Below are 24,295 nucleotides of genomic sequence, written 5' to 3' on the forward strand. Positions count from 1 at the left end.
TGGAACACGTGCTACGGGCCCCAGCGAAAATGCTCCGTATTTGAGAATGAACATTTGCAGAAATGAACATTTTCAGAAAAGTTTTCCCCACTTGTGAATCTGCCGCTGAAACGTGCCACACGGAATTCTTCTCTGGGCCGAGGCGGCGTCGGTCCCTGTGGAACCGACACTCTGCGTGAGGCCAGGGTCAGAGCTGCCAGAGCCGAGGCGTTGCGGGGCGGAGCGAGACCGCGTCCTCGCGGGGGGGCCCTCGCTGCAGACCTGGCCCCGGGCAGGGACCACGCTCCTGCACCCCAGGGTGGGGGAGGTGGCCGCCAAGGACAGAGGGCGCTCTGAGGCCGTGGAAGACACACCGGAGATGGCGGCTGGTTTGGAATCGCGGCCACCGAACCACGAAGACTCCTGTGGCCACGAAGCCCTGACAGCCACGCAGATGCACAGCCGGCTGGGGGTGCAGAGGCCCGCCCCAGGCCCCCGCCGCGTGGAGGGTCACTCTCTGCTAATGTCCATCGGAGGCACGTCCCTTTTCTCAGTCACATGGTGAACATCCGTGCAGCAGCAGCTGCCTGGCCCCCTCCCGCTCCGCAGGGTCTCCCGGTACCCCACCTTCACCTAAGCCCACCTTCACCTGAGCCCACCGCTCGGAGCCCAGGGCCTTGGGCAAGGGACCTGCGTCTGCGGCGTCCGCGCTGTGACGTCGAGGACAGGAGTCCTGCTTCCGGGTCACCTCCGAGCAGCGTACGCAAGGCAGCCCTGTCCACCCGATCCATCTCCAGCTGAGCCGCACGTGCTTTTCAAAACCCAAGACCGACCGGGGCCCTCGTGTGGACATCACGGCCGGACCATGGCTGGCCTGGTGGCCCTCCATTATAAAAACCCGTCACGCCGGAAAGACTCAGTCTCCCTATCTGAAAATGTCCCCTGGAAAGTACCGTGATCTGTTCATACAAGTGACGCACTAAAATGTCAACAAAGTGAACTAGACCGTCAGTCAGGCCGGCGGCCGCACAAGTCCAGGCCTGCTCTGTTTACCGCTCTTCACCCAACACAAACAGCAGCCGTGGCGCGCGGTAGGTGACCAATCTGTACTTGTGGTATTGATTATTGATTTAATGTTTGCAAAGTCTTTGTTAGAGACGAGAAACCTATCCGGGCCCGGGAGACCCAGTGGCACACAAGATCGATAGGCTGTCCCCTCTCAGAGCGCACCTTCTCACCTGCCTGACGTTGATACTAAATATTTAAGGCAAGAAATGACGGTAGGGCAAGCTGAGGAGTCAATGTTTACCAAAAGCAGCCAGAAGTTATTTCTTATAGGCCGCGAATCTCACTTTTGGTTGGAATAAAGTTCTAGCGGCATCTGTACTAAGACACCTACAGGCTCACTGCCTGGCTCTCCGCTGGCCACCGGACCACGGGCATCTAACCTGGGAAGGGATGGGCGGCCCGTGGGATGCATTCCTTATTCGACTCTAAGGAAAGTGCTGTGGGCCGCCGAGCTGGCCGGTCCTTCCGGTCAGACGAGCGGGGCCGGCCTACGTTCCCAGCAGCTGGCGAACCGTCCAGAGGCCCCCCGCCGCCGCTGAGAGCCGTGCTGGCCAGACCTCCGGTGCTCTTGCCAGAAGTGGCGGCGGGCTCCGCCTCCTCCCGCTTTCCAGAAAATCCTCTGCCTTAGGTCTGCAGCGGCAGACGCGGGGGCTGCCAGCTGCGAGGAGGGGGCAGCGGGGTCTGTGGGATCTTAGACTGGGCAGGAGCTGGGTCTTTGTGGGAGGGGTCTGGTCCGGGGATAGTGGCGCCCTGCAGAACTTCTTTAGGGAAAAGCTTCACCAGGTCAGGGCTGCCGAGGTCACACATACAACGACAAGTGACTACTGCAGAACTCAAGGACACCAGGTAAAAGAAGCAAGCCACCGTGAGTGAGTGGCAAACGCCACCTGAGCTCGCGCCTCTTAAATATGTCACAGAGAACGAAACAGACCCCTATCCTTAGGCGGTCACAGGCGCGACAGGCCACCTTTGAATGCCCACAGAACGGGCGCTAGGGAAATTCTTTGAGCTGCTCTGCTAGGCTCCTCACTGAGCAGTCCCTCGAACATACACGCACAGGTGGATATCTCCACAAGCACACGTCCCGCCGCCCGGCCCCACGCGGGGGAGAGGACCCACATGTGGCCATCGAGCCTTGGCACGCGGCGGGCCTGGCACACACTGGATTTCAAGGACGCGCCGACGCCCGAGGTAGCGAGCTCATTAATATCGTTTTACCTGGGTGACAAGTTGAAATGACGATGGTCTGCATGTTCGGGCTAAATAAAACAAATGATTAAAATTAATGTCGCCTGTCTCGTTATGCTTCTGACAATATGAAGATCAGAAAATTGTGAATTCCGCAACATGTGTTCACACTATGCCTCCTCTGGAGAACGCTGCTCCAGAACAGGCATCTGGAAACTTCCAATAAGAAGACAGTAAGTAAGGGAATAACACCCCTAATTCGTTTTTTAATGCCCACGGTTGTAATGAATTCTGGCATCTCCTTAGTTATTTTCTCAACAGTATCTTGGCACTAATACAGCCATTGAGTATATCTGTGACTTAGAATTGTCATATTTCGACAAATTGATTCATTACTTTGTGGAAAGTCACCCATAAATTCAAGGGAAAAATGATGATCAGGACATAAATTCCTAGTTCTTTAAAATGATATGAGTGATGTTGGTAAACACAAATCTCATTTAATTTTTTCATTATCTAGGCAGTCTCTCAATTTTAGTTGATGTCTGAATAATTTACCACTGGGTCTGGGGACACAACCAATTTTCATAGAAATGACGCCTTAAAGTACAGTCCATGTGAAGGCGTCCCGGAAGCTTCTGCTCGGGATGGCGCAGTACGGGCCTGCCGTGCCCGCCGCCTCTCACGGCCAGAGCAAAATCACAGCTAAACGGCAGACAGCCGCAGCTGGGAGTCACCTGAAGTCTAGCTGGACAGAAGTCCTACGACTGCGATTAAAAATTTTTAATTATTTTTTTTTAAAGCAAATAAATAACTAAAGTGGGCAAAGAAATGGCTGACTGAGCATGTGACTTCCAAGAAGGCAGCTCCCCCCATCCCCGCCCCCCGGAGCACCTCCCCGCGTCCCCCAGCTCTCCACGTGAGCTCGGGCTCCCAAAAGGTTTCTGTGTGTCCCGTGACTCTGGAGATCGCTGGGCCCAGCCGCCCCGCTCAGCAGTGAGGTGGAGGACAGCTGTGAGGTCATGGTGTCCTTTCCTAGCGGGTCAGGCCGATTCTTGACTAGGAAGGACCAGGGGTCACTGGCTCGACCGACTTGTCCTGCCACCCAGCACCGGCCCAGGCCTGGGTGGGGACGGACCAGCCCAGGCGGATGGCTGCTCCCTGGGGACACCCGTTGTCAGGGACACAGCTGCTGTCTCCTGTGCCGGTCCCGGGGCCCACGGCTCACGCCCCCAGGAGGAAGTGGGAGGCTGTTCCCCAAGACTCACGCAGACGCCGAGGCCGCGACCTCGCTGCCCCGCCCCAGACGTGACGCGTGGCTAAAGCCCAAACCCAGCAAGCACCCCTCGGGAGGCAGAGGGGCGGGACCCCACTGCGGCCCTCCCGTGGAGGTCACGGCGCGGGGGCGGCCTAGCCCCGGCTCACATTCTCATGGTCAACGGCATGAAGAAGAAGCGTTTTCACGTATTTTATGGTTTTTCTCTGACTGTACAAGTCATGCACGCTCATTAAAAACAGAAAATAAGCGATGTCGTAGAGTCGGAAATACCAGGCCCCTGACCCGGCGCCCGAGAATGGCCTCCGCCCCGCGCGCTCTGGTGTGGTCACCCGCGGGCGCAGTTTGCACCCTGCCTTTACGACCTTCCCCAGGCAGAGTCGGAGCCTTTTCTTTTACCCAAATAACCTTCCGCGTGTGATTTTTTACGAAAAGCTGAAGACGACCTTTTTTTTCACAGCAAGGAATGACAGTCCACTGAACTACCTAGTCGCGGGCACCTGAGGGTTTATTTTTCCTCTTGGGATTATGTGTCGCGACGTGCCGACTCACCGCACGCGGCTCGCTCGTCCGGCCTCGGCATGACGTCGACATTTTCAAAGGGTCGGGACGTCACGCCTTGTCGCCCATGGCACGCCACCGCCAATGGCAGGCATGTGGGGTGAGCGCACCCCCCTGCGCCGGCCCACGCCCCGGGCGCGGCCAAAGGCTGGAGCCCGCGCCCATCGCATGGGGGAGGTCGAGTCTGGGGGGTCGAAACCTGCACCCCCTGAATTCCTGTGAGTGAACTTCCTACTGCATAACGACACTTAAGATTATTCTGTGAGTTGTCTGTTTACGTCTATATTTTATTATGGTATTAGAACATTGTCCTGCATAACAATCCTTTTAAAACTTATCACATTAATCTATATGTAGATTAGCACATCCCTACCACATTTTTAAAAACTGATGTAACTTTAGAATAAGAAGTTAAATCCCTCTCATAGATTTTTAAAGTATATATTTGTCTATTTCAAATGTATATGCCATGATCAATACTTTACATTTCTAGAAAAGTAATATAATTAGCTTCGTACTAGATCCATAAACGAATTTCTATACTCCTGATGCTTCATTTTCTCATCCGAGCCCATGGAGTCCCTTCGGTTGAAAAATAACACTTCCAGCAAATTCTCCCGGTTTTCTCGGTTTAGACTTCACACACAAGCGAAGGTTCTGGTCCGTCCAGCTGCGAGGGTGCCGTTCCCGGGTGCTCCGTGCATTTTCCGTGCCGTGTGGACAGAGCATCTAATACCCGCTGGCGGGTAGGGCACGCGCCGTCTCGTGTGTGCCCGTATTTTACCGCCCATTTCGCTGGCCCGTCCTTTAAATTCGAAGAATTATTGAGCTGCATGTCACGAGTGTTCAAAATAGAAACGTTATAAACTTGGAGTGCCGTTTCATATTCCCGTTTCATTTCTCATTGCCCTGGCCAGAACTCCCGGAAAACGGTCCCGGTCAACGCAAAGCAGCGAGCGGCGCCCCGGGAGCGCGGCGAGGTCCGCGACCCGGCGTGGGGTGCCGGACGCGCAGAATTACGCTTGGGTCTCGACTTTTCCGATTTCTGTAACTGGCTGCTGCATTTTCCCCAGCGATACACCTCCCGACGGCCGGGTGAGAGAACGCTTGTTTTCCTCATTAAACCCGCACGTGCGACGCTGTCCTTAGGGCGACGCGGCCTCCGCCACCGTGAAACGCGCCCTGCCGCCCACTGGCAGGTGCGCCGGGGCCGCGCCGCGCACTTTTCCGTAATACCTCAAGGGTTTTGACAGCTCCCTTTACGACTGAGATCTGTCCGCACGGGTCTTTCTGTTTTTTCCTGTTTCTGGAAAGCACTGGTCACAGGGGTAAGCCACCTCATCGGCCACGTCAGCGTTTCGGCGTTGGCTGTGTCCTGAGCGAGCGATTCGCAGAAGCTCCTCCTCGGCGTCTGGGAGACCTGACGAGTGACCGGCTGTGGAGGGGACTCGCTAGGGCCAGGGGACGGACGAGGCCTCTGACTTGTGCCCAGCCGGAAGAGGCGGCAGACCGTGGCACGTGAGTAAGGGCCCCATCTGGGCGCCCCCGGAAAACGGGCCAGCGGATCACAAAACGTCGCTGCGGCTGAGCGGGGGTGTCTCTGGCTGCTTTTTCCCTGACCGTGCCTGGGGGAGCATTTTTGACCCGTTTTCTTCTGTTTTGGGACCTGCGCAAGTCCGCCTTCCTCTTTGCCGTGTGCCTGCCCAGGTCGTCCTCGGAGTCTCTGACCGACCAACGTGACTGTTGGCCACGGCGCGGGAGGCAGGGGGGCTCGCGATGACCGAGCTAAAATTTTTTTAAGTGCTCTTCGTGGTGTTATTTTTTCGTCTTGTTTCCTTTAATTTGCGTTATGAAAATGCTCAACAATTATATAATCGGGGCTAGCAGAGGAGCCCACGAGTGCATAGCCCCCTCCGCAACCACCAGCTGGAGACCTCGGCTCGCGCCCCCCGCCCCCCAGGTCCCCCCCAAGTCCACGCCCAACGCGAGCTTACTTCAGCCTCACCCGTTCCCATGGCTGCTCTAAAATACAAGGCTTGTCTTTAAAAGCAAAAGCACGCGGCTCTGCGCACGCCAACAAACTGACAGAATTAACAGCCATTCCCTACTCCTCATCAGCACAGTCAGAAATTCCCATTTCTCCCAGCGCCTCTCGATTTTTTGTTTGTTTGTTTGTTTGTTTGTGTCCTTCGAACCAAGGTCAAATAAAATCCACATGCCATAGGGGTATGTCTCTGAAGTGTCTCTTTAAAAAAAAAAAAAAAGGTTGGTGCGGCCAGGCGCGGTTCACTGTGACATTTACTCTTTTTAGGCGCTCGGTGCTCCGAATGTCAGCGAACGGCAGCCACGCCGCCACCACGATCGGATGACCGTCCACGACGCCAAGACGTGCCCTGCCCCCAGCCCCTGGGAGCCCCTCGTCAGTCCTTGGTCTCAAGTCTGTGACGGGGCGCGAACCGCCCTGACACACGCGTGGATCCTGGGCCGTCGTGCTCGGCCTAATGCTGCGACCTGCTCGCCACGTGCCCGGAAGCCCCGTCCTGGTCGCCTGCCTCATGGTCCCCTGTTCACGCCCACGTGTGCTCGGTGCATTCACCAGCTAACGGATGTTTGGATGGTTCCCGGGCTCCTCTGCTGGCAAATGGAGCCTCCGTAAACACGTGTGTACATGTGTCCGTGTGAACACACCTCTTCGCTTTCTTGGGTGAGCGCCTAGGGAAGAGCTTGCTGGGTACGTGCCATGCGGAGGCCCGTGAGACGATGCCAGACCGACTCCCAGAGGGCCGCGTCGGGTTGCATTCCTGCCGGCCAGTTAGGACATTCCCGCTGCTCCTCGCCTTCGCGGGCCCCCGCGGCGCCAGCCCACCGTGTGAGTTACAGCCGCTCCGGCAGGTGTGTGGCGGCTGTTGCCACAGATCTAGCTTGCACTCCCCGATGGTAGATAACACTGAGCGTGTTTCAGGTACCCATTTGCCGTCCGTATATCTTTGCTGGCGATGTGTCTGGTCGGTCACGTATTTTGCCCATTTTTTTGAGTCGTTTGTTTTTTTATTATTGACTTCTTTTTATATTCTGGATATCAATTCTTTATCGGATATATGTTTTGCAAATATTTTCTCCCCGTATGTGGCTTTTCTTTTAACTTAATTTAAAATAGTTTCAAAGATCGACAGCATTTAATGTTGACAAAGCACGATTGATCAACGAGCTTTCCTTCATGGCTCATCTTTGTGGAGTCATATCTAAGAAGTCTTGGTCAAATCCAAGGTCACAAATTTTTCTTTTATGTTTTCTTTCAGAAGTTCCAGGGTTTGGGGTTTTATAGTCACATCTATAATCTATTTTGAGTCAATTTTTGTATATGATGCAAGGTATTGCCCAAGCTTCGTTTATTTTTAAAACGAATGCTTAATTGCTCCAAATCCATTCAGCAAGCTTTTCTCCATTGAATTGCCTCGACACCTTTGTCAAAAATCGATTGACCACGTCGGTGCGTCCATTCCTAGAAGCTCTCTTACTATTTCCATTGATCTTTGTCTCATCCTTCCGCCAGTCCTCGAAGCCCTCATTCTTGTGGCTTTAGCATAAGCATTCGAATCACTTATTTATGAGGCTGCCGCATTTGGTTTTCTTTTTCAAAACTGTTGTGTCTTTCCACATCAGTCATAGGATTAGCCTGTCAACTTCTATGAAACTGGGGTTTTGTTTAGGATTACATGGAATTTATAGATCGATTTGAAGAGAACTGAGAATATTATTGAGTCTTTCAGCCCGTTACTACAAAATATCTGTCCATTGATTGATGTCCGATTTTTCCAATCAATGCTTTATAGTTTTCTGGGTACATATTTTGTTAGCTTGATCTATAAACATTTCACGTTCTCGTGCTTTAGCTGTGCTGCTATTCTAATTTCCAGGCCTTCATCAGCAGTCGTGGAGTAATGCAGCCGAACCTTCACGTTGACCTTCTATCCTGAAACCTCGCTAAACTCACTCGGTGATGCGGGCAGCTTTCTCTAGACCGAGATGGTCTAGAAGGCAATCATTCGTCGCATATGGAGACAGTTTTCTCTCTTCCTGCCCAGTCTGTAACGCTTTTAATTCTTTTTCTCCTTTCGCCTTATTGCTGCGGTTAGGCCTTCCGGTCCGCTCCGCGTGGGGATGGTGGCAGAAAGCGCCTCGCCCTAGTCTGCACCTCAGAAAGCACCGGAAAGCACCGGGCGGTCCCGAGTAAACACAGCCTTGGTCTGCGGCTCTTTCAGAGCTGTCCTTTGTCAGTCAACGACTTTCCCCTTAATTCTAAGTTGAGTTAGAGGTTTGTTGACAAATGTGTTTTCTGTATCTATTGAAATGATCATGTTGTTTTTCTTCTTTCTTCTTTCGCTAAAGTAAATAACGTCGGTTTTCTAGTGTTGAACCAGCATTGCATCCTTAGAAAAAGCCCCGCCGGTCACGACATGCTATCTATTTGATATACCACTGATAGTATGCTGAGAATTTTTGCATTTATGCTTATGAGGTATACTGGTCTGTAATTGTCTTTCTTTGTAATATCTATTTGGTTTTTATATCAGAGAAATGCTGACCTCAAAAAATAATAATAATAACTTGAGAAATGTTATTCCTGCTTTTGTTTTCTGAACAAGTTTACTTAAATTTGATATTATTTCCTCCGTAAATATTTGAGAGAACCCCAGTGAAGCCGTCTGGGCCTGGAGTGTTCCCTGTTGGAAGGATCGAAATTATGAATTCAGTGTTTTTAAAATAGTGCTATTCGTGTTTTCTGTTTCTTTTTGAATGAGCACCGGTAGCTTGTGACTCACAAAGCATTGTCTGTTTCTTCTAGGCTGTTAAATTCATTGTCATGAATTAGTTTATGATGTTTTCCTGTTAAATTACTAGTGTTGAGATCTGTAACGATGCCTTTTTTCTCATTCTCGACATCAAAATCTGTGTTCTCTTTTCTTTCTTCTTTTTCTCTCCAACAAGGGGTTTTTCAAGTGGATCGCTCATTCTAAAACAAAACAAAAGACCTTTTCATTTTATTGACTTTCTTTGTCCTTTTCGGTCTTCAGTTTCTTTGATTTCTGTTCCTTACTGTCCCCTCCCCCTGCTTGTTATGGTTGCTTCTCCCTTCTCTGGTTTTTCAAGAGGGACGTTTGGATCATCGATTCGAGAACTTTCTTCCTTCCTCGAAGCGGATCGCACAGCGTCGTCGACCGTGAGCGCCATGCCGGGCGCTGGGTCCACAGTGCGAATCCGTCTCCTCACTGCGGGTCTGTGTGCTCTGACCGCCGCCCCCACCCCGGCCCCAGCGACCACCACCCGCTCTCTGCTCTTAGGAGTTCGGCTTTTTTTGCTTCCACATATGAGTGAGATCATGCAGTATTTGTCTTCCTATGTCGCTTGGCATAATGCCTTTGAATTTCATCCATGTTGTCAAAAACGGAAGGATTTCTTTCTTTCTCAAGGCTGAAACATATATATATATATATATGTATATATGTATATATACATATATACACACACATATATATACACAGATATATGTCGTATTATACGACATATATCTGTAATATATTATGTATTTCATATATACCGTATCTTGATTATTCATTCATCCAGAGACGGACACTTAGGCTGTTTCTATATCTTAGCTATTATGAATAATCCTCCTGTAAAAATGGGAATGCAGATATCTTTTCGATACCCCGTTTTCATTTTCCTTGACACTTTGCCCAGAGGCGGAATTGCTGGGTCACGTGGTAGTTCTATTTTCATTTTTTGAGGAAACTCCACGCTGTTTCCGCAGCGACTGAGCCACTTTACACTCCCAGTGACGGCGCACGAGGCCCCCGTCTCCCCACGTCCTCGCCAGCACTCGTTATTGTCTGTCTTTCTGATGGTGGCCGTTCCGACAGGTGTGAGGCGACGTCTCGCCGTGGTTTGGATATGCGCTTCCCTGATGAGTAGTGATGCTGAGCATCTTTTCCCGTGCCCGGGGGCCTTACGTATGTCTTCCTTGGAGAAATGTGTTCTCAGTGTCTCCGCCCATTTTAAAGTCAGGTTGGTTTCGTTCTTGTTGATGTCGTTGTTTATATTTTCCTGTTGAGTTGCAAAAGTGCCTTACGTATATCGGATGTTAACCCCTGATCAGATACATGATTTGCAAATATTTTTCCCATTCCGTAGGCTGCCTTTTCCTTTTACGGATTGTTTTTTTTTTTTTTTTTTCTGTGCAGAAGCTTCTTGATTCGATGTGGCCCCGCCTGCAGGTTCTCGCTGCTGCTGCTTGTGTTCTTGGTGCCAGACCCAGAAAACTGCAGCCGAGACCAGCAAGGAGATGTCCTTTGTGTTTTCTTCTAGCAGTTTTATGATTTCGGTGTCCTGTGTAAGTTTTTAATTTGCTTCAAGCTCCTTCTTGTGAGCGGCGTAAGATAGAGGTCTAATTCTATTTCCTGCATGTGGTTATCCAATTTTCCCAACATCGTTAATTGAAAAGACTGTCTTTTCCCTGATAGCTGTTCTTGGCTCCCTTGTCAAATATTAGTTGACCATAAACGCAGAAATTTATTTCTGGGCTCTCCACTCTGTTCCACCGGCCTGTGTGTCTGCTTTATGCCAAAGCCATACTGTTTGATTACTGTAGCTTTGTCATATAGTCTGAAATCAGGAGGTATGATGCCTCTGGCTTTTTTATTTCTCAGGATTGCTTTGGCTATCCAGGGTTGTTTATAGTTCCATGAATATTTTAAGGTTTTTTTCCTATTTCTGTGAAAAATGCCACTGGAATTTTGATGGCGATTTCATTGACTCCGTAGACGGGTTTGGGCAGGACGGACGTTCTAACGATGCTAATTCTCTGGTCCGCGAGCGTGGGATGCCGTTCCATCTACTTGTGTCGTCTGCACTTCCTGTCATCAAAGTCTTGTGGTTTTCATGTCTGGATCTTTCACTTCCTTGGTTAGATGTGTTCTTCAGTATTTTATTGTGGTGAATGGGTTTGTTTTCTTTTATTCTTTTTCAGATATTTCATCATTAATATATAGAAACTCAACTGGTTTCTAAATGTCGATATTATATCCTGCAGCTTCGTTGAATTTGTTCATTGGTTCTAAGTTTTCTGGTGGAGCCCCTAGAATTTTCTATACGTGAGATCATATCATCTGCAAGTAAAGACAATTTTACTTCTTCCTTCCTGGTTTGACGCTGTTATTTTTTCCTGCCTGATTGCTCTAGCTAGGACTTCTAATACCGTGTTGAATAAGAGTAGAGAAAATGGGCTTCCTCAGGTCCTTCCTGATCTCAGAAGAAAAGCTGTCGGCCTTTCCCCACTGAGTATGGTTTCAGCTGTGAGTTTGTCCTGTATGCTCTTTATTATGTTGAGGTATGTATGTTTCTTTTATACCCAACCAAAGGTTGCTTTTTTTTTTTTTTTTTAATCATGAAAGGGGCCCATGGCTTGGGAAGTGTCAAGGTTCAGGTGGAGTCCTCTAAGCTCTCACTGGCCTTTGCTTGGGAATTCCGAGGTGACTAAAAATCTTTGTGGGGTTATCAGAGAAAAATTTCTGTTGGGCATGGCATCAGTTTATGGAGGTATCCACTGCACGTGGCTTATCTATAGACGTGCATGTAAAGGCTGGTTTTAGTTTTTTTCTCAAAGCAAAAACTAAAATTAACATGGTGAATCATGGGTCCAGGTCCGACAAGCCCCGTGGTGGCTAGCCTCCTTCCCATTGTTACGAAGATGGCTGAGACAAGGACCCTCTGGTACTTCTAAATTGATCTTTTTGGGTGCACAGTTAAAAAAGGCAGGCTATAAAATTAGGAAAACATATTTAATCGATCTCTCAAAGCCCCAAAAAGAGGATTTATATAAATGGATCAGCCAATGATGTTGTTTAGGTATCAACCCAATTCTGTGAGGTATTAAAAAGGCTGTCCTTATTTTAAAAGTGGGAATGTCATTTGGAACTTGACTTCTCAGGGACAGAAATAAATTGAAAATGCCTCCGGGGCAAAATTTATATTCATCTGTTCTTTTATAAACTAGTCAGTATTTTTCATGGCTAAAAGGTCTGCCCGTATCTGCCTATATGTGAATGTTGTAAAGGTGAGATAATGTTCTATTTCTAGATGGCATTGTTAGAATTAATTTAAAGGCAAGTGCTTGTAAAGATTGCATATTCTAAAACTCTCAGAAATATAGAAACTCATTCAAATGTTTTTCAAGTTCACATTATCTGAGATTAATCCTTAGTGAAGAAAAGCTAGTTTAAGTTTGTTGGTTGAAGAATAGATATGTCTTTTGAATTATTGATAATAAGTATAATATTTATATTTTACCTGGTTTTACAAAAATAAATTCAAAATTGACTTTGGTATCTATGAAATATGCCTCTAAAGGTTATAAAATATCTCTCTAAATTTGCCAAGTTAAAGAATGCTAATTGTTTACTTTCTAGTTTTCATTAGAAATTGAGGTTTGAAGGGTGAAAATCTCAAGACATGTAGGAATAACTTCCCAGTGCTCTAGATGCGTGGTCCCCAACCTTTTTGCTCCTATGAGAATCTCACGGCTGCGGGTCTGAGGCGGAGCTGTGGCGGCGGTGTGGCGCTGGGGAGCAGCCGCGGACACAGACGGAGCTTCGCTCCCTCGCCCGCCACGCACCCCCCGCAGTGCGGCCCGGGTCCTAACAGGCCACGGACCGGTACCAGTCCACGGCCCGGGGGCGGGGGTCCCCTGCTCTAGAAGGGTCCTCGGATTACCTCGAAAGTTTTGTTTTTATATTATATAGCATGGGAAGCATTTTAAAATTAGTGATGACAAATGTCCAGACTACATCATGTGCGTAACCACGGTTGTAAATTAAACACACAGCTGGGGCTGTGGGAAACCCAAGATGGCTGCTCAGTCCTTCCCTGCTCCCCGGCAAACCCCGCTTTCCTAGTGCATTTAAGCCAGAGTTAGAAGAAGGAACTTTCAAGCTGACAATATTGAAAGGAGACATCTCACACTATCGCCAAGGTTTGATAAAGTCACTTCAAGAAAATGCCACGTAGGGAACCACTTCCCTTCACAGGGAGCTTCCAGAAGATGAAGACTTTAAAGATTACTGACTGCCACCTGGAGACTCTGTTGATTAGAAAAGACATCCAATAAAGGACACTCTCCAACTTCGTTGGAAGAGACCTCATCAGACACCCAGCCGCGAATGGACGTCTACACTTGTCTCCGACACTCGCCTCTGCCTTTAATGGGCGTCAAGGGCTCCTCAGGATGAGAAGCTGCCACCTCAGAGGCGGACAGCTACCCCGAGACGCCGGCCAGGTCGAACTCCTGCGCCCCGGTGTTTAACACGGAAGCCCGTTGCCAGGTCGCCTTTCCCTGCCCGCTAGTGATATCGGTTGCCATTGTTATTCTCATCCTGTGAGTTTTTCTATATAGTCCAACTGGTTATGACTACAGGATGTGTAACTGGTCACTGTTAATACTTTTTTCTAGGTTTATGCAAAATACAGGAATATGAGACAAGAAGCAAAACTCGGAGCACGGCAGTTCGCAGGACGGAAATGACCCCGAGCGTCTTTTCACGGTGAAGGCCGTGGGGCCCGCCTGCCTTCCATGTACCTGCCCGTCCCTTTGGCGGGGGAGAAACCCAGCCTCGATTCATGTCCTGTGGCGACGGCGCCGCCCCATCCCCAGCGGTCCACTGTCCCAACATGACAACATCGACACTGAGACCGCCTAGAAACCGGCCTTCCCAGCGCTGTGCGGCCACGCTGTCCCGCCGAAGGGCTGGTCACCGATCCTTCTACAGAAAGGAACCTCCCACACGATCCGCTCACAAATTCCTCTGTGGGCAGGTCGCCGTGGGTGGTCGCACCCCAGGCCTGCGACGTCTTTAGTGAAAGATTTCTAGGCCAGCTCGGCCCGTTGTCCTTGGGCAACCAGGCTAACACCCCTTTGAGATGCCAGAAGTCACACCTCACAAGGGCATTTATCACCATCCTCAAGAAAGCGCATCATCTCGATGGCCCTGCAACCCAGCGATCCGTCCGCCTTGCCTTCCGCCGCCTCCATGTCACCTGCCCGTGTTCCCTCCTTAATCAAACGCATAAAAGAGGCTGAGAACCTGTCTTTCTCTGGAGCGTTTGAGATCTCGCTCCCCGGGCCACAGCATCAGTTTGGCTCAAATAAACTCGTATTAAAAATTCTCTACAGGTTTCGACATTTCTTATGTCGACAGCTACTTCAACTAAATAAATATTTAGTATATTCATAGGATGAGTTTTCTAACAAGAGGATTAAAGTATATATACAATATTCAAGGATGAGCCGAGAGGTATAGAGTTCACTCAAAGATTTTGCTGAAAGAGTTCAACAGATATCATTTTTTTAAAACTAAATTTGCTAATTATTTTGGCAACAGTAATTGCCAGTGCATGAGGAAACTAAAACATTATTCTTACATATACCAAAGGAGCCATCTAACGCCAAGGAATCCTCCCATAATACCTGCTATCTAGTCATCTTTTATCATCATCAAACGAACTAGAAACATAATCATCTCGGTGTAAAATGTTTATAAATGCAGGTACGGCTGATGCTCATTCGGATTTTAATAACTCGGTAGCGCCTGATTACAAGGACAGAAGGCACATTTCAGTCAAGAATCATCAAGGCCCGTGAAAAACACAAGTAGTCGAGTTGTTCTTCCTGACGTATTACCAAGCATGATCCCCAGCAAACTGGGACCCGCGAGGGCGGCAGGCGGAAGGAAGCAGGTGCGGCGCCCCGGCCAGCGATGCCCGGCCTGCAGGACGCGCGCCTGGCGCTAAGGTTTCGAGACGCACATCGAGATGAGCTCGGGAGGTAGGAAATTACAGGAAGGTAATGTAATTCTGAAGTCATAAAATATTCCATAATGGAAGGTGTTGCAAGATAATTTTGGCACGGGCAACATTTGCCGTTACAATATGATCGTATGTTAAGGTGATTTTAAAAATCAATTTAAAAATTCATAAGATGATTTTATTCTCCTGTTACCGCATAGGTTTATTATACGATCTTTCATCCAGAGATGATTTCATGGGAGTCTGTTCCAGGACAAATGTTCTTTCAGGTCACTAGACTCCAAAGATAGAACAAAATTCATCTTCCAAACAATGTATTTTTATAGACCATCCTAACATCGCCTCCAACGTGAAGGCAAAATTCACAAAAATATCACATGTGCCCATGTCCTGCAGGCCAAGGAGCTTTGCTGCATGTGCCTCACACACAGAGAGGATTTTTAAATGAGTTGCCTGGTCAATTAGCGCCCCTATTAAGAGCTCCAAGAAGAAGGTCTGCTCCAATCCTAAAAATAAAGCACCAAAAATACGATTCTGGGCAAATCCCTTTAGCCACCTCTCCATCTTGAAACGGATTCCATGCCCCAATAACACTGTGAATCAGCTGCCCCAAACCTAATTTCTTTATGAAAAGGCGTCATGCTCATGAAAAGAAATTATATTTTACTGAAGGAATTTAAAAGATTTATTTCATTGAAATGGCAAATACACTTTTCATGCTCAAAGTGATCTCACTTGTGGCTAAAGAAATAACGGGAGGAAACGCAGACTGTCGCCGGTGTCTGGGGACTGACCTGCTATGGGCCGGAGCGCCGGCACCACCGTGGGAAGAGGCCCGGAGGCGGCAGCTGGCCTGGCCACGGCCACGGCCACGCGGTTCGCCACTACATGAGGCTTTTCGTACCCATGGAACCACCCCGATTCCTCAGGATAGATCCACGTCGAGCCCGGAGCGAAGGAATCATTTAAAAAGATCTGTCCAAAAGGAAAGCGAGTGAGACGTTTAACATCATCCATGCACATGACAAAAGCTGAAGACTACTGTGAAATATTTATCTTGTCTTAACATTAATCAAACATTGGCCCGCCTGTCAGTGGGGGACTCTATAAAAGCACCATTCCATGACTGAAGGCTCCACAGGGCTCCAAAACCAATCTCCGTCTCCATAAAGTTGTCTGGGCTGATCTTCAACTATTGACTTGGTTAATTCAGCCCAGTAGCCAATTTACAGATTAAAAAAATCGCCCTAATGAGAGAAATAGTGTGGTACAGACAAGCTACAGGGTAGGGTTTTTTTTTTTTTTTTTCAGTTTTCGAGTGAACAAAGTATAGTCAGTAAATCTGAATTCAAAAGCCAAGACAAACCGTTAGAAAGATGGAACACTTAAAATAATAATAGCAAGAAAAACTCCCTTTTAAATTTTTTACTTGAATTATATCATGTTTAAGGCTATGCTTTGATCTATCGTTACAGGTTTAAAAACTAAAGATGTTAAAAAGTAGATTCTGATTCACAATGGAAAACTTTATACTGTTCTATGGAACCCGAATATTTTAAGCTGAAACAAAATGCTGCTTCCCCCTCCCCCCCCGCCCACCTGCTTGTGTTTTACACACGCCGATCTTATGCTGGAAGGATTTCTCTTTAGATCTAGGTGATCAATCTACTGCAATTAGAAAAGAAATAACATGCTGTTTTCTGTCGTAACAGAAATGCCCGACAATGTAATAACCGAAGCCCATTTATCCAACTAAACGGTTTGCATTTTTACCTTGCAGTTAGGCATCCTTTTGTCTATCCAGCTTTTCCCAACAGGAGGCGAAAGAGGAGCCGGGCACACGTGTGGGAAAATGGGCACCCACTCCACAGGGCAGGAGGGGGACAGTCCCGGTGGTGGAGAATGGCCACCGAACAGCCACTGAAACCCAAGAAAAGAGAAAGGGGCACCCGTTACCCTGCGCGGCTGGACTCTGCTTTGTACCAAAAGGTGTTGGGGTGGCCGCTTGAAAAAGGGGGGGTTTAAAAATGCTCGTATTTGCTTATGAGAAAAATTCCCTCTTTTCTCAGTCAAGAAAAGCCATAAATTTTCATAAATTTTAAACACGTCTAAAAGTCTCCATATCGGAATCCCACGCTGCAGTCTTCCATGCTGAGGAAGGACTTCCGGGCACGAAACCACAAGCACCTGGTAGGAGGTGGGCCCCTGCCCCGAGGCACCGAGGGTCACAGTGCAAAGGCAACGCTTCGGGTGTGCCCTCTGCGACTCCCAAGTTCTTTTCACACGCAAGCAGAAGGCTGTATGTCATGACGTTCCTTTCACTAGAACATTTTGTAGTAATTCTACTTACCACTTAATAAAAAAAACAAATAATATTTTCAGAATAAAACTAGCTACGGGGTTAAGATTCAAAGTTTCCCAAGGTGCATGAACGCAAACATTCTGAGGCAAAGAAAACGTTCCGTGAGCTCATCCGGTCACTGAGGGGCCGAGGCGCAGAAGGAACGAGCGATCGCGGACGGGGCGGACCAGGCGGAGGAGCACGCGCCCCGCCCACCGAACGAGGTTCCTGCGGCGGACTCGCAACGCCGAAGCCCAGTGACACGGAGCGCTTCGGCATCTCTGTCCCTTAAACAGCATAAGAACAATTCTACTTCCCGTTGTGTGAAAATGGTCTTCTGGTTCTGAAGATGGGCATTTAGCAGGAAACAGGTAGCATAAAAATATTTAAAAGAGTGATCATAAGGTTTAAAAATGTTTTCTTTTAAAATTTACACAGAAAAAAATGCAGTGTTCTGTACAGTAGGGGCAAAAATATGCAGCTCCTTGACATTATGTACCTCTAGTGGCAGCACTCCGATACGACAGCCCCTCCGAAAGATCGGAAACTGCCAGCATTTATTCAGTAAAACCCAGGGCGAACTGCATCACACATCAAAACAGGTCCTCAGACTGCACCGGCACGCACCGCTGGGGCCGAGAGCAATTCGGGAGTTCAACACCCGCTTTTGGAAAAGCTCACAAGATAATATGGGGGGGCGGGAATTAATTAAACGGCGCATTCGAACATATCACTCATTTGAATATGCTAATTAAGACAGTCCTTGGAATAAAATACACGTTATTCCCTGATTTAAATGCATCTGCATAGTTAGATAGCAAACAATGGGTCTCGGCGAAAGCGGCTGCCTCGCTCCGCTGCGCCGCTGATGCGAGGTGCAGCCACTCTCATTTTTAATTCCAGCTTTTAAACGCCAAACTATTCTCAAGTGCAGCATGGCAGCAGCTAATTAGGGGGCTCGGGTTGCGGGGCCGGGTATCACCGGTAACGTTTCTCCGGGTTGAAGGCGGGGTTTCGCTCCCGGGTTCCATTGGTTTGAATTCTCTCAAGCCTTGTCCTGAGTCTATTTTCACTCAGATCAGAATCAGATCAGAATCAGAAATAGCTATTGATTCCCAGCTTGCTTTTCAAGTCTGGCAGAGACTGTAAAAGTATTAACTTCTCTGCGATGAGTCGGCCACGGTGCGCGGCCGCAGCGCGGGGCTCGGCGCGGCGGGGACTTCAGCACCGCGCTGTGGACAGCGACCCCGGCCCGGGCCAAAGTTGCGGCCAGGGCGTCCGGAGTCCGCCCCTGGGCGCGGGTCTCTGCGGAGAGACCGGGAAGAGATGCCGCAAGCCCTGCCTGGGGCAGACCGGGACGTGGACGCAGGAACTTTGTTGCCGGAGCCTGGCGGCCAGGCTGCGCCCGCATGGCCACGACCGCCGTGGGGCGGGCGGCGGGCGCAGAGCGCGAGCCCTGGCCGGGGCCGCCGGGGGCGAACGGGGGTGGCGCCCAGGGGCAGGGGGAGCCCGGAGACCCCGATCGGGGACAGGGACGGGGACGGGGACGGGGGCACGTTACCTGCCCGCTGAGCAGCGGGTGGCGGTGCTCGGCGCCGGCGTGGTCTGGCGCAGAGGGCAGCGGCGGCAGCGGCAGCAGCGGCTCGCCGGGGGCTCGCCAGCCGGGCAGCCCCGGGAGCAGCGGGGCGGCGGGGGCCGGGGCCGGGGCCGGGGCCGCGGCGAGCAGCACGGGCGGGGGCGCGACCCCGGCGCCCAGCCGGAGCAGCCCGGCGGAGCCGGGGACCATCCAAACCCAGGGCGGCGGCGGCGGGTCCGCATTCATCGGCCAGAGGAGAGGCTGCCGCCGCCGGGGCTGCCGCCGCCGCCGCTGGAGCCCGGCGTCCACCAGCATCCTGCATCCCCGCGCGGCCGGCGGCGGGGCGGGGGCGGGCGCCGGAGGTGCGGGCCGGCGGCGGCGCGGGCGCCGGAGCGAACTCACTTGGATCCGCGGCGCGGCCGCTCGCTCCGCCCCTGCCCCGCGCGGGGGCCCCTCCCCCGCCGCCGCCCTCCCCTCCGAGCGCAGCCTCCGCGCCGACACCGCCCCCCGGGCCCGGTCCGCTTGCACCCCGACCTCGGCCGGGTCCTCGCTCGCCCGAGCCCCCTCCCCGGCCGCCCGCCCGCGCGCTCTGCGCGCGCTCGCGCCTCTGGACCGCTGGGCCGGCGGGGGCGGGCGGGGGCGCAGGGCGCGGAGCGCGCGCCTGGCCGGGGTTCCGCCGATCGCGCCCGGGGGCTCCGGGGCTTTCGCAGGAGGCGGCCGGCCCTCGCGGACGGTGCGCACCGCGCGGCGGGCGCGCACGGCCGGCCCGGAAGCCGGAATCCGCGCGCAGCGGCGAGCGGAGGCCAAGGCGGCGGCGCTCGAGCCGGGCACGTCCCGCCGCCGGGCGGGGCTGGGGGCGCCCGCGGGGCCGCGGAGGGCCGCTCTCCCGCCGCCTTTCCTCGGGTCAAGGGCGCAAGGCCTCGAGGGATGCTGGCCGCAGCCCCCGACGCTAGGCGGCACTGGTCGTCACCGCGGACGGGGACATCTGCCGTACGCGTCCCTAATCCCCCGCGGGCCCTCTGCCCGACGCCCCCTGCCCCGCGCCCCGGCAGGTCACCTCCGGGCCTTCGTACAGGACGTCCCGGCGGTCGCGGGCTCCGGTCCCGGGTCCCGCAGGCACAGGGCTGAACTCCTCTTTGCCCCAGGACACGCGGCCTCTGCAGCGCACGCGCCTGAGCGGCCTGGGGCCAAGGACGGGTCCTTCTTCCCAGAGCCTGGCCGTGCCCCGAGCACGGCCCGCGCTGAGAGCGGCCCACAACCGGCTCCGCGCGCCTCACGCGCGGTCACCGCCAGGCGGCGCGCGTCCAGCCGCTCCGGCGACCTTTCCCCTGCCACTGACAGGGTTCCCGGGACGCGTGGCCTCCTCCTTGTGACCCCCTGCACGCAACAGCCGCTCTGAGACCGAGCCCAGCTGTGCAGTGATTCGTGCTGAGACGTCCCCGTGCTAACGAAGTCCTCAGGTCGCTAAGTGGGAAAGCCCAGCCGCAGTGACAGGCAGCGCAAGCCCAGGGCCGCTTGGAGCATCCCGGGAAGGGGCTTCCCGCTGCCTGGAGCAGAAGGGCGTGAGGCACTCGCTCAGGCGCTTGTAAGAAAAGCCCACCCGGACCCGGGCTGGACAGCAGGCCCCCACTCGCCCGCACCCACAGACACACACACCTGGGACTCTCCAAGCACGTGCTCGCCTCACCTCTGAACGGGTCCACACCACCTCCTGGGACTAACCGAAGCAGCAGAGCGCCTCCGGGCTGCGTCTAAGGTTCACGCCTCATGACCCCCTCTGAGTTTCCTCCCGGCCCGCACGCTTCCTCGCAGACCCGGACACGCGTTCATTTGCATATGGCATCTCCATATTTTCCTCCGCGCAAACCATTTTTCAATTAGCAAGTTTATCTTTCTCTTTGACGCAAAAGTACTGACAAGAGGTTTTTTTTTTTCACACCTAAAATCAGAAAGCCCTGCAGATTTGAAGCCTGTTACTATTCAGTTTAAGCCCTTAATTTATGTGCATAATTCGTGAGCGCACACAAATGTCATGTAAGTATCCCGATCTTGGCGGCCACAGCCAGACTAAAGCATCGGGGCAGGCGTCGTTAGGCAGGCAGACGCGGACCCCTCATGGCGTCCTTTTTGAGTAAGAGTTATTCATCGCTTCTCTCTCATCTGGAGGCCTGGCCCGGGGACCACCAGCGGCAGAGCCGGCGTGCATGCTGCCCGCACTGACCCCCCAGGGCAGGAAGCCTCCCCTGTGGGTGCTTCGGCCGGCGCCGGGGAGGATGGCGCCCCGTTCCCCCACGGCACTGTCCTCCGAGTGGTTGTGCCCAAATCGGCTTTGCCTCTCAGTGCCCCCAGCCTGCGATGCCGTGGGCAGCTGCTCGTCTCTGATCTGCAGCTGGAAATCCCGGTAACTTCACGCGAAGACCCCGAAGCAGCCCAGACCCCTCCGCCGTCGCCTGCCGCCCGCGCACCGCGCCCCCGCAGCACCACGCTGCGAACCCCTTTCCCGGACTCCGCCGTGCACTGCACTCTGGGGACACAGCGAGGACGACACGGACGACACCGGCCGCCGATCACCTCCCCGCCATGACGCGGCGCCAGGACGTGGGCTCCGCCGCTGCTTCTGGCTCTCGCTTCAGGGTCTCCCCCCAGGAGCCAGCCTGCACCCCCATGAGTGGAGACACTCGCATTCCAAAGGGGGTTCAGAGCCCCTGCTTAGGGCCAGAAGCCCTATGCTCTCAGAGAGCCGCAATCGGGGCCACCTACTCGGGAGCGGAGGCTCCAGGCCAGGGGGCCCGGCGCTGCTGGCTGGCGGGGCCTACGGCTGGCATCCCGTAAACTCAGGCCCTTTATGTACTTGGAAAAACCAGTGAGAAATTTTCTTTATAAAGGGTTTTACATACGATCCAGTCTGAAGTTCTCCTAAATCTGTCCACATTATTCAGGCAAAATTAGCAGAAATTTCCAACCACAATGAGACAGAATAGCTCCTAAGTGAAACCAGAACTATCTGTGTGTGCTAATGAGTCTACTCGCTTATTAGCTTTCGGAAGAAAATGTCGAGTGTTAGAGACCAGTGAAATAAGACTTTGCAGCTTAAAGGTTTTTTTCAAGTAATTTTACTATGTTTTTCTAAGTTAAATGTAAGAATCAAGAGAGGGAGAGAGAGAGAGAGGGAGAGGCAGAGGCAGAGAGACAGAGAGAGACTTCTCCCCAGGCCTGCAGAGGTAAAGCGAACCCAAGGGAGAGGGAGGCGGTGCCTGGAGCACCGAGACGCCGCCTCAGCTGCGTCCTGCACCCCCGCCCCGCACTGGCACGACGTCTCTGCAGGCAAACGCTGCCACCGGGTCCTCCCTCCCTGAGGGACCGGGACGGGGGCCACTGCGGCGGGGACTGGCGCGCTCAGGGGGCCTGGCGGCCAGTACTTGACTCGGCGGGCGGAAGGGGCGGGGTGAGGAGGAAGGGGCGGGGTGAGGAGGAAGGGGCGGGGTGAGGAGGACTTGGGGGACGGTCGTCCCCATGGTCCTGTCCGACGTGGGCGTTCAGGTGGCTGAGCATCCCTTCCCCCCACGAGGCCCTTTGGGGATCAGCAGAGAAGAGAGGTTGGCTTGAGATGCGATGACTTCGAAGGCTCAGGGGACACCTGGGAGGTGCATCCATCCATGTCGCAGTTGGAAGCTTCAATCCGGGGTCCAGGCGCAGTCTCGGATGGAAACACAGAGCCGGAATGAGCTCGAGAACTGAGGGTGGCACCTGCGCCTAGTTACCGAGATCCGGGTGCGGATGGGGTCGCCCGGCCGACACGGAGTGGGAGAGGACAGGCCACTCGTGGGGTCAGGCGATGGAGAAGCGGCCCCCTGGGAGACAAACACAGAGAGGTGAATGGAGGCGGGTGGTGGCCACGGGACCGGCCCGCAGGGCGGGAGAGCGCTCGCTGGGCAACACGGTCGCTGTGGTTTGTCACACGTGTGTGTCACCAGCACATCCGTGAGCTGCGCGGAAGCGGAACGCATCGGACGGTCAGGGAAGAGGGACGGGGACCTCCTGCGAGCTCCCTCTGCGCTTACCCATCGTTCTATACATGTATGCAAAATAATATACATTGTATGCTATATGTAGAATCTTGTAACAGTGCGTTTTATAATAAGTAGTTTTAATTCGTCTTGTACCTCACGTTATTTTAAATCTTCTTTTTCACTCACCGTCATAGCGTGAGTTTTCTCACGTCATTAAGCTTCTGAGCAGACACTTTCATCGACGTCAGGATAGCACCTGGCCGGGGGCGCCTCGGGCTAGGTCAGTCTGCCCCAACGTCAATTCAGTAGCCCACTATGGGACAACGGGAGGGGCCCCCTCGACAGCCTGTCACACATTCTGTAGGTATGAACATCTATGACTGTCTATCTCTTTGTCCACCCACCCACCTACCTGTCCATCTGTTCCTCCACTGTTTACCTCACTCACGTAGAAACCGTCCCAACACTGGAGAGCACGGAGGCTGTGTGGGGCGGGACGAGGCCACTGCGGGCAGTGGCCGGTGGCCGCGCCCCGGGTCCTCACCACTCTCCAGGACGCCTAGTGGGGACAGCAGAACCCCATGCCGGATGGGGCACTGGACGGCTCGTCACTGAGCCCCCGCCCCCCGGGTGCCAAGACAGATCTGCCGAGTGACCCCGTCTTCTCCTACGAGGGCTTTGCAGGTGGTACCCAGCCCAGGAGGGGGAGGCACTGGGGTCCAGCCCAGCCGTCTGCCAAGCCCCAGGAGGCACAGAGCGTGTCCCCCAGGAGAGGCCTCCCTGAGACCCACACAGAGGCAGCCTGGGTGCAGGTCCCGAGAATGACAGCAGTGACAGTAATGTCCCCTGTGAAGCCTGGAGGCCAGGTTGGGGGGGGCGGGAATGGTGGGTGACAACACTGAGCACAGGGTCAGGAAGAGCACAGGGGCGTTAGGCGCCCCGGGCCGGAGCAGAGGGCTGCAGCGGGGTGGCCACGCAGCCACCGCAGGGCCACCCCACCCGCTGCATTTCTTCTGCTTATCCGGGCCAGGGATTCCCAAGACAGCCGGGAGGCCCTCCGGAGGCAGACAGGCTTCCCGCCCCGTTAGGGGTCTCCGCGTCCCCTCTCGTTGCCGTCCCTTCCCGTGCCCTTTCTTGTCCTAAGACTGCAGGCAGCTCCCGCTGCGGGGGGAGGGGCGGGAGCTTCGGTCTTATCAGAATATGATTTACGGGGCACTTACGCCTGGGAGGGACGAGCCGGGCGCGCACGGCGCGGTGCGCTCTCGGAAGCCGTGCGATTTATCTGCCTCGTTCTCGGCACACACATCTGGTGGCGTGATTTGTGGGTCGTGGAGACGTGAAATCGTTGGCACGTTCCCTGCGAAGCGCAACCAAACGCGCGGAAAGCCAGCGCGGTGCGCGTGCTGAGGGGCCCCTCGTCAGCCGGGGGACAGCCGGGG

General features: G+C 53.0%; 1 protein-coding gene across 1 annotated transcript in view; it reads right to left on the reverse strand.

Annotated features, from left to right (window-relative positions):
• Window positions 1-18,870, reverse strand: part of TCERG1L (transcription elongation regulator 1 like) — an 82,357-nt gene extending 63,487 nt beyond the window's left edge. The window contains exons 1-3 of the mRNA XM_036223581.1: window positions 18,832-18,870; window positions 16,703-16,849; window positions 15,724-15,904 (exon numbers count right to left, since the gene is read on the reverse strand). Of these exons, the coding sequence (XP_036079474.1) occupies window positions 15,724-15,904; window positions 16,703-16,717 (196 nt within the window). The 5' untranslated portion in view covers window positions 16,718-16,849; window positions 18,832-18,870. The remainder of the gene's footprint in view (window positions 1-15,723; window positions 15,905-16,702; window positions 16,850-18,831) is intronic.
• Between the last annotated feature and the right edge of the window lie 5,425 nt (window positions 18,871-24,295).

Source organism: Rousettus aegyptiacus, unplaced genomic scaffold, assembly GCF_014176215.1.
Source record: "Rousettus aegyptiacus isolate mRouAeg1 unplaced genomic scaffold, mRouAeg1.p scaffold_m13_p_6, whole genome shotgun sequence".
Lineage (NCBI taxonomy): Eukaryota > Metazoa > Chordata > Mammalia > Chiroptera > Pteropodidae > Rousettus > Rousettus aegyptiacus.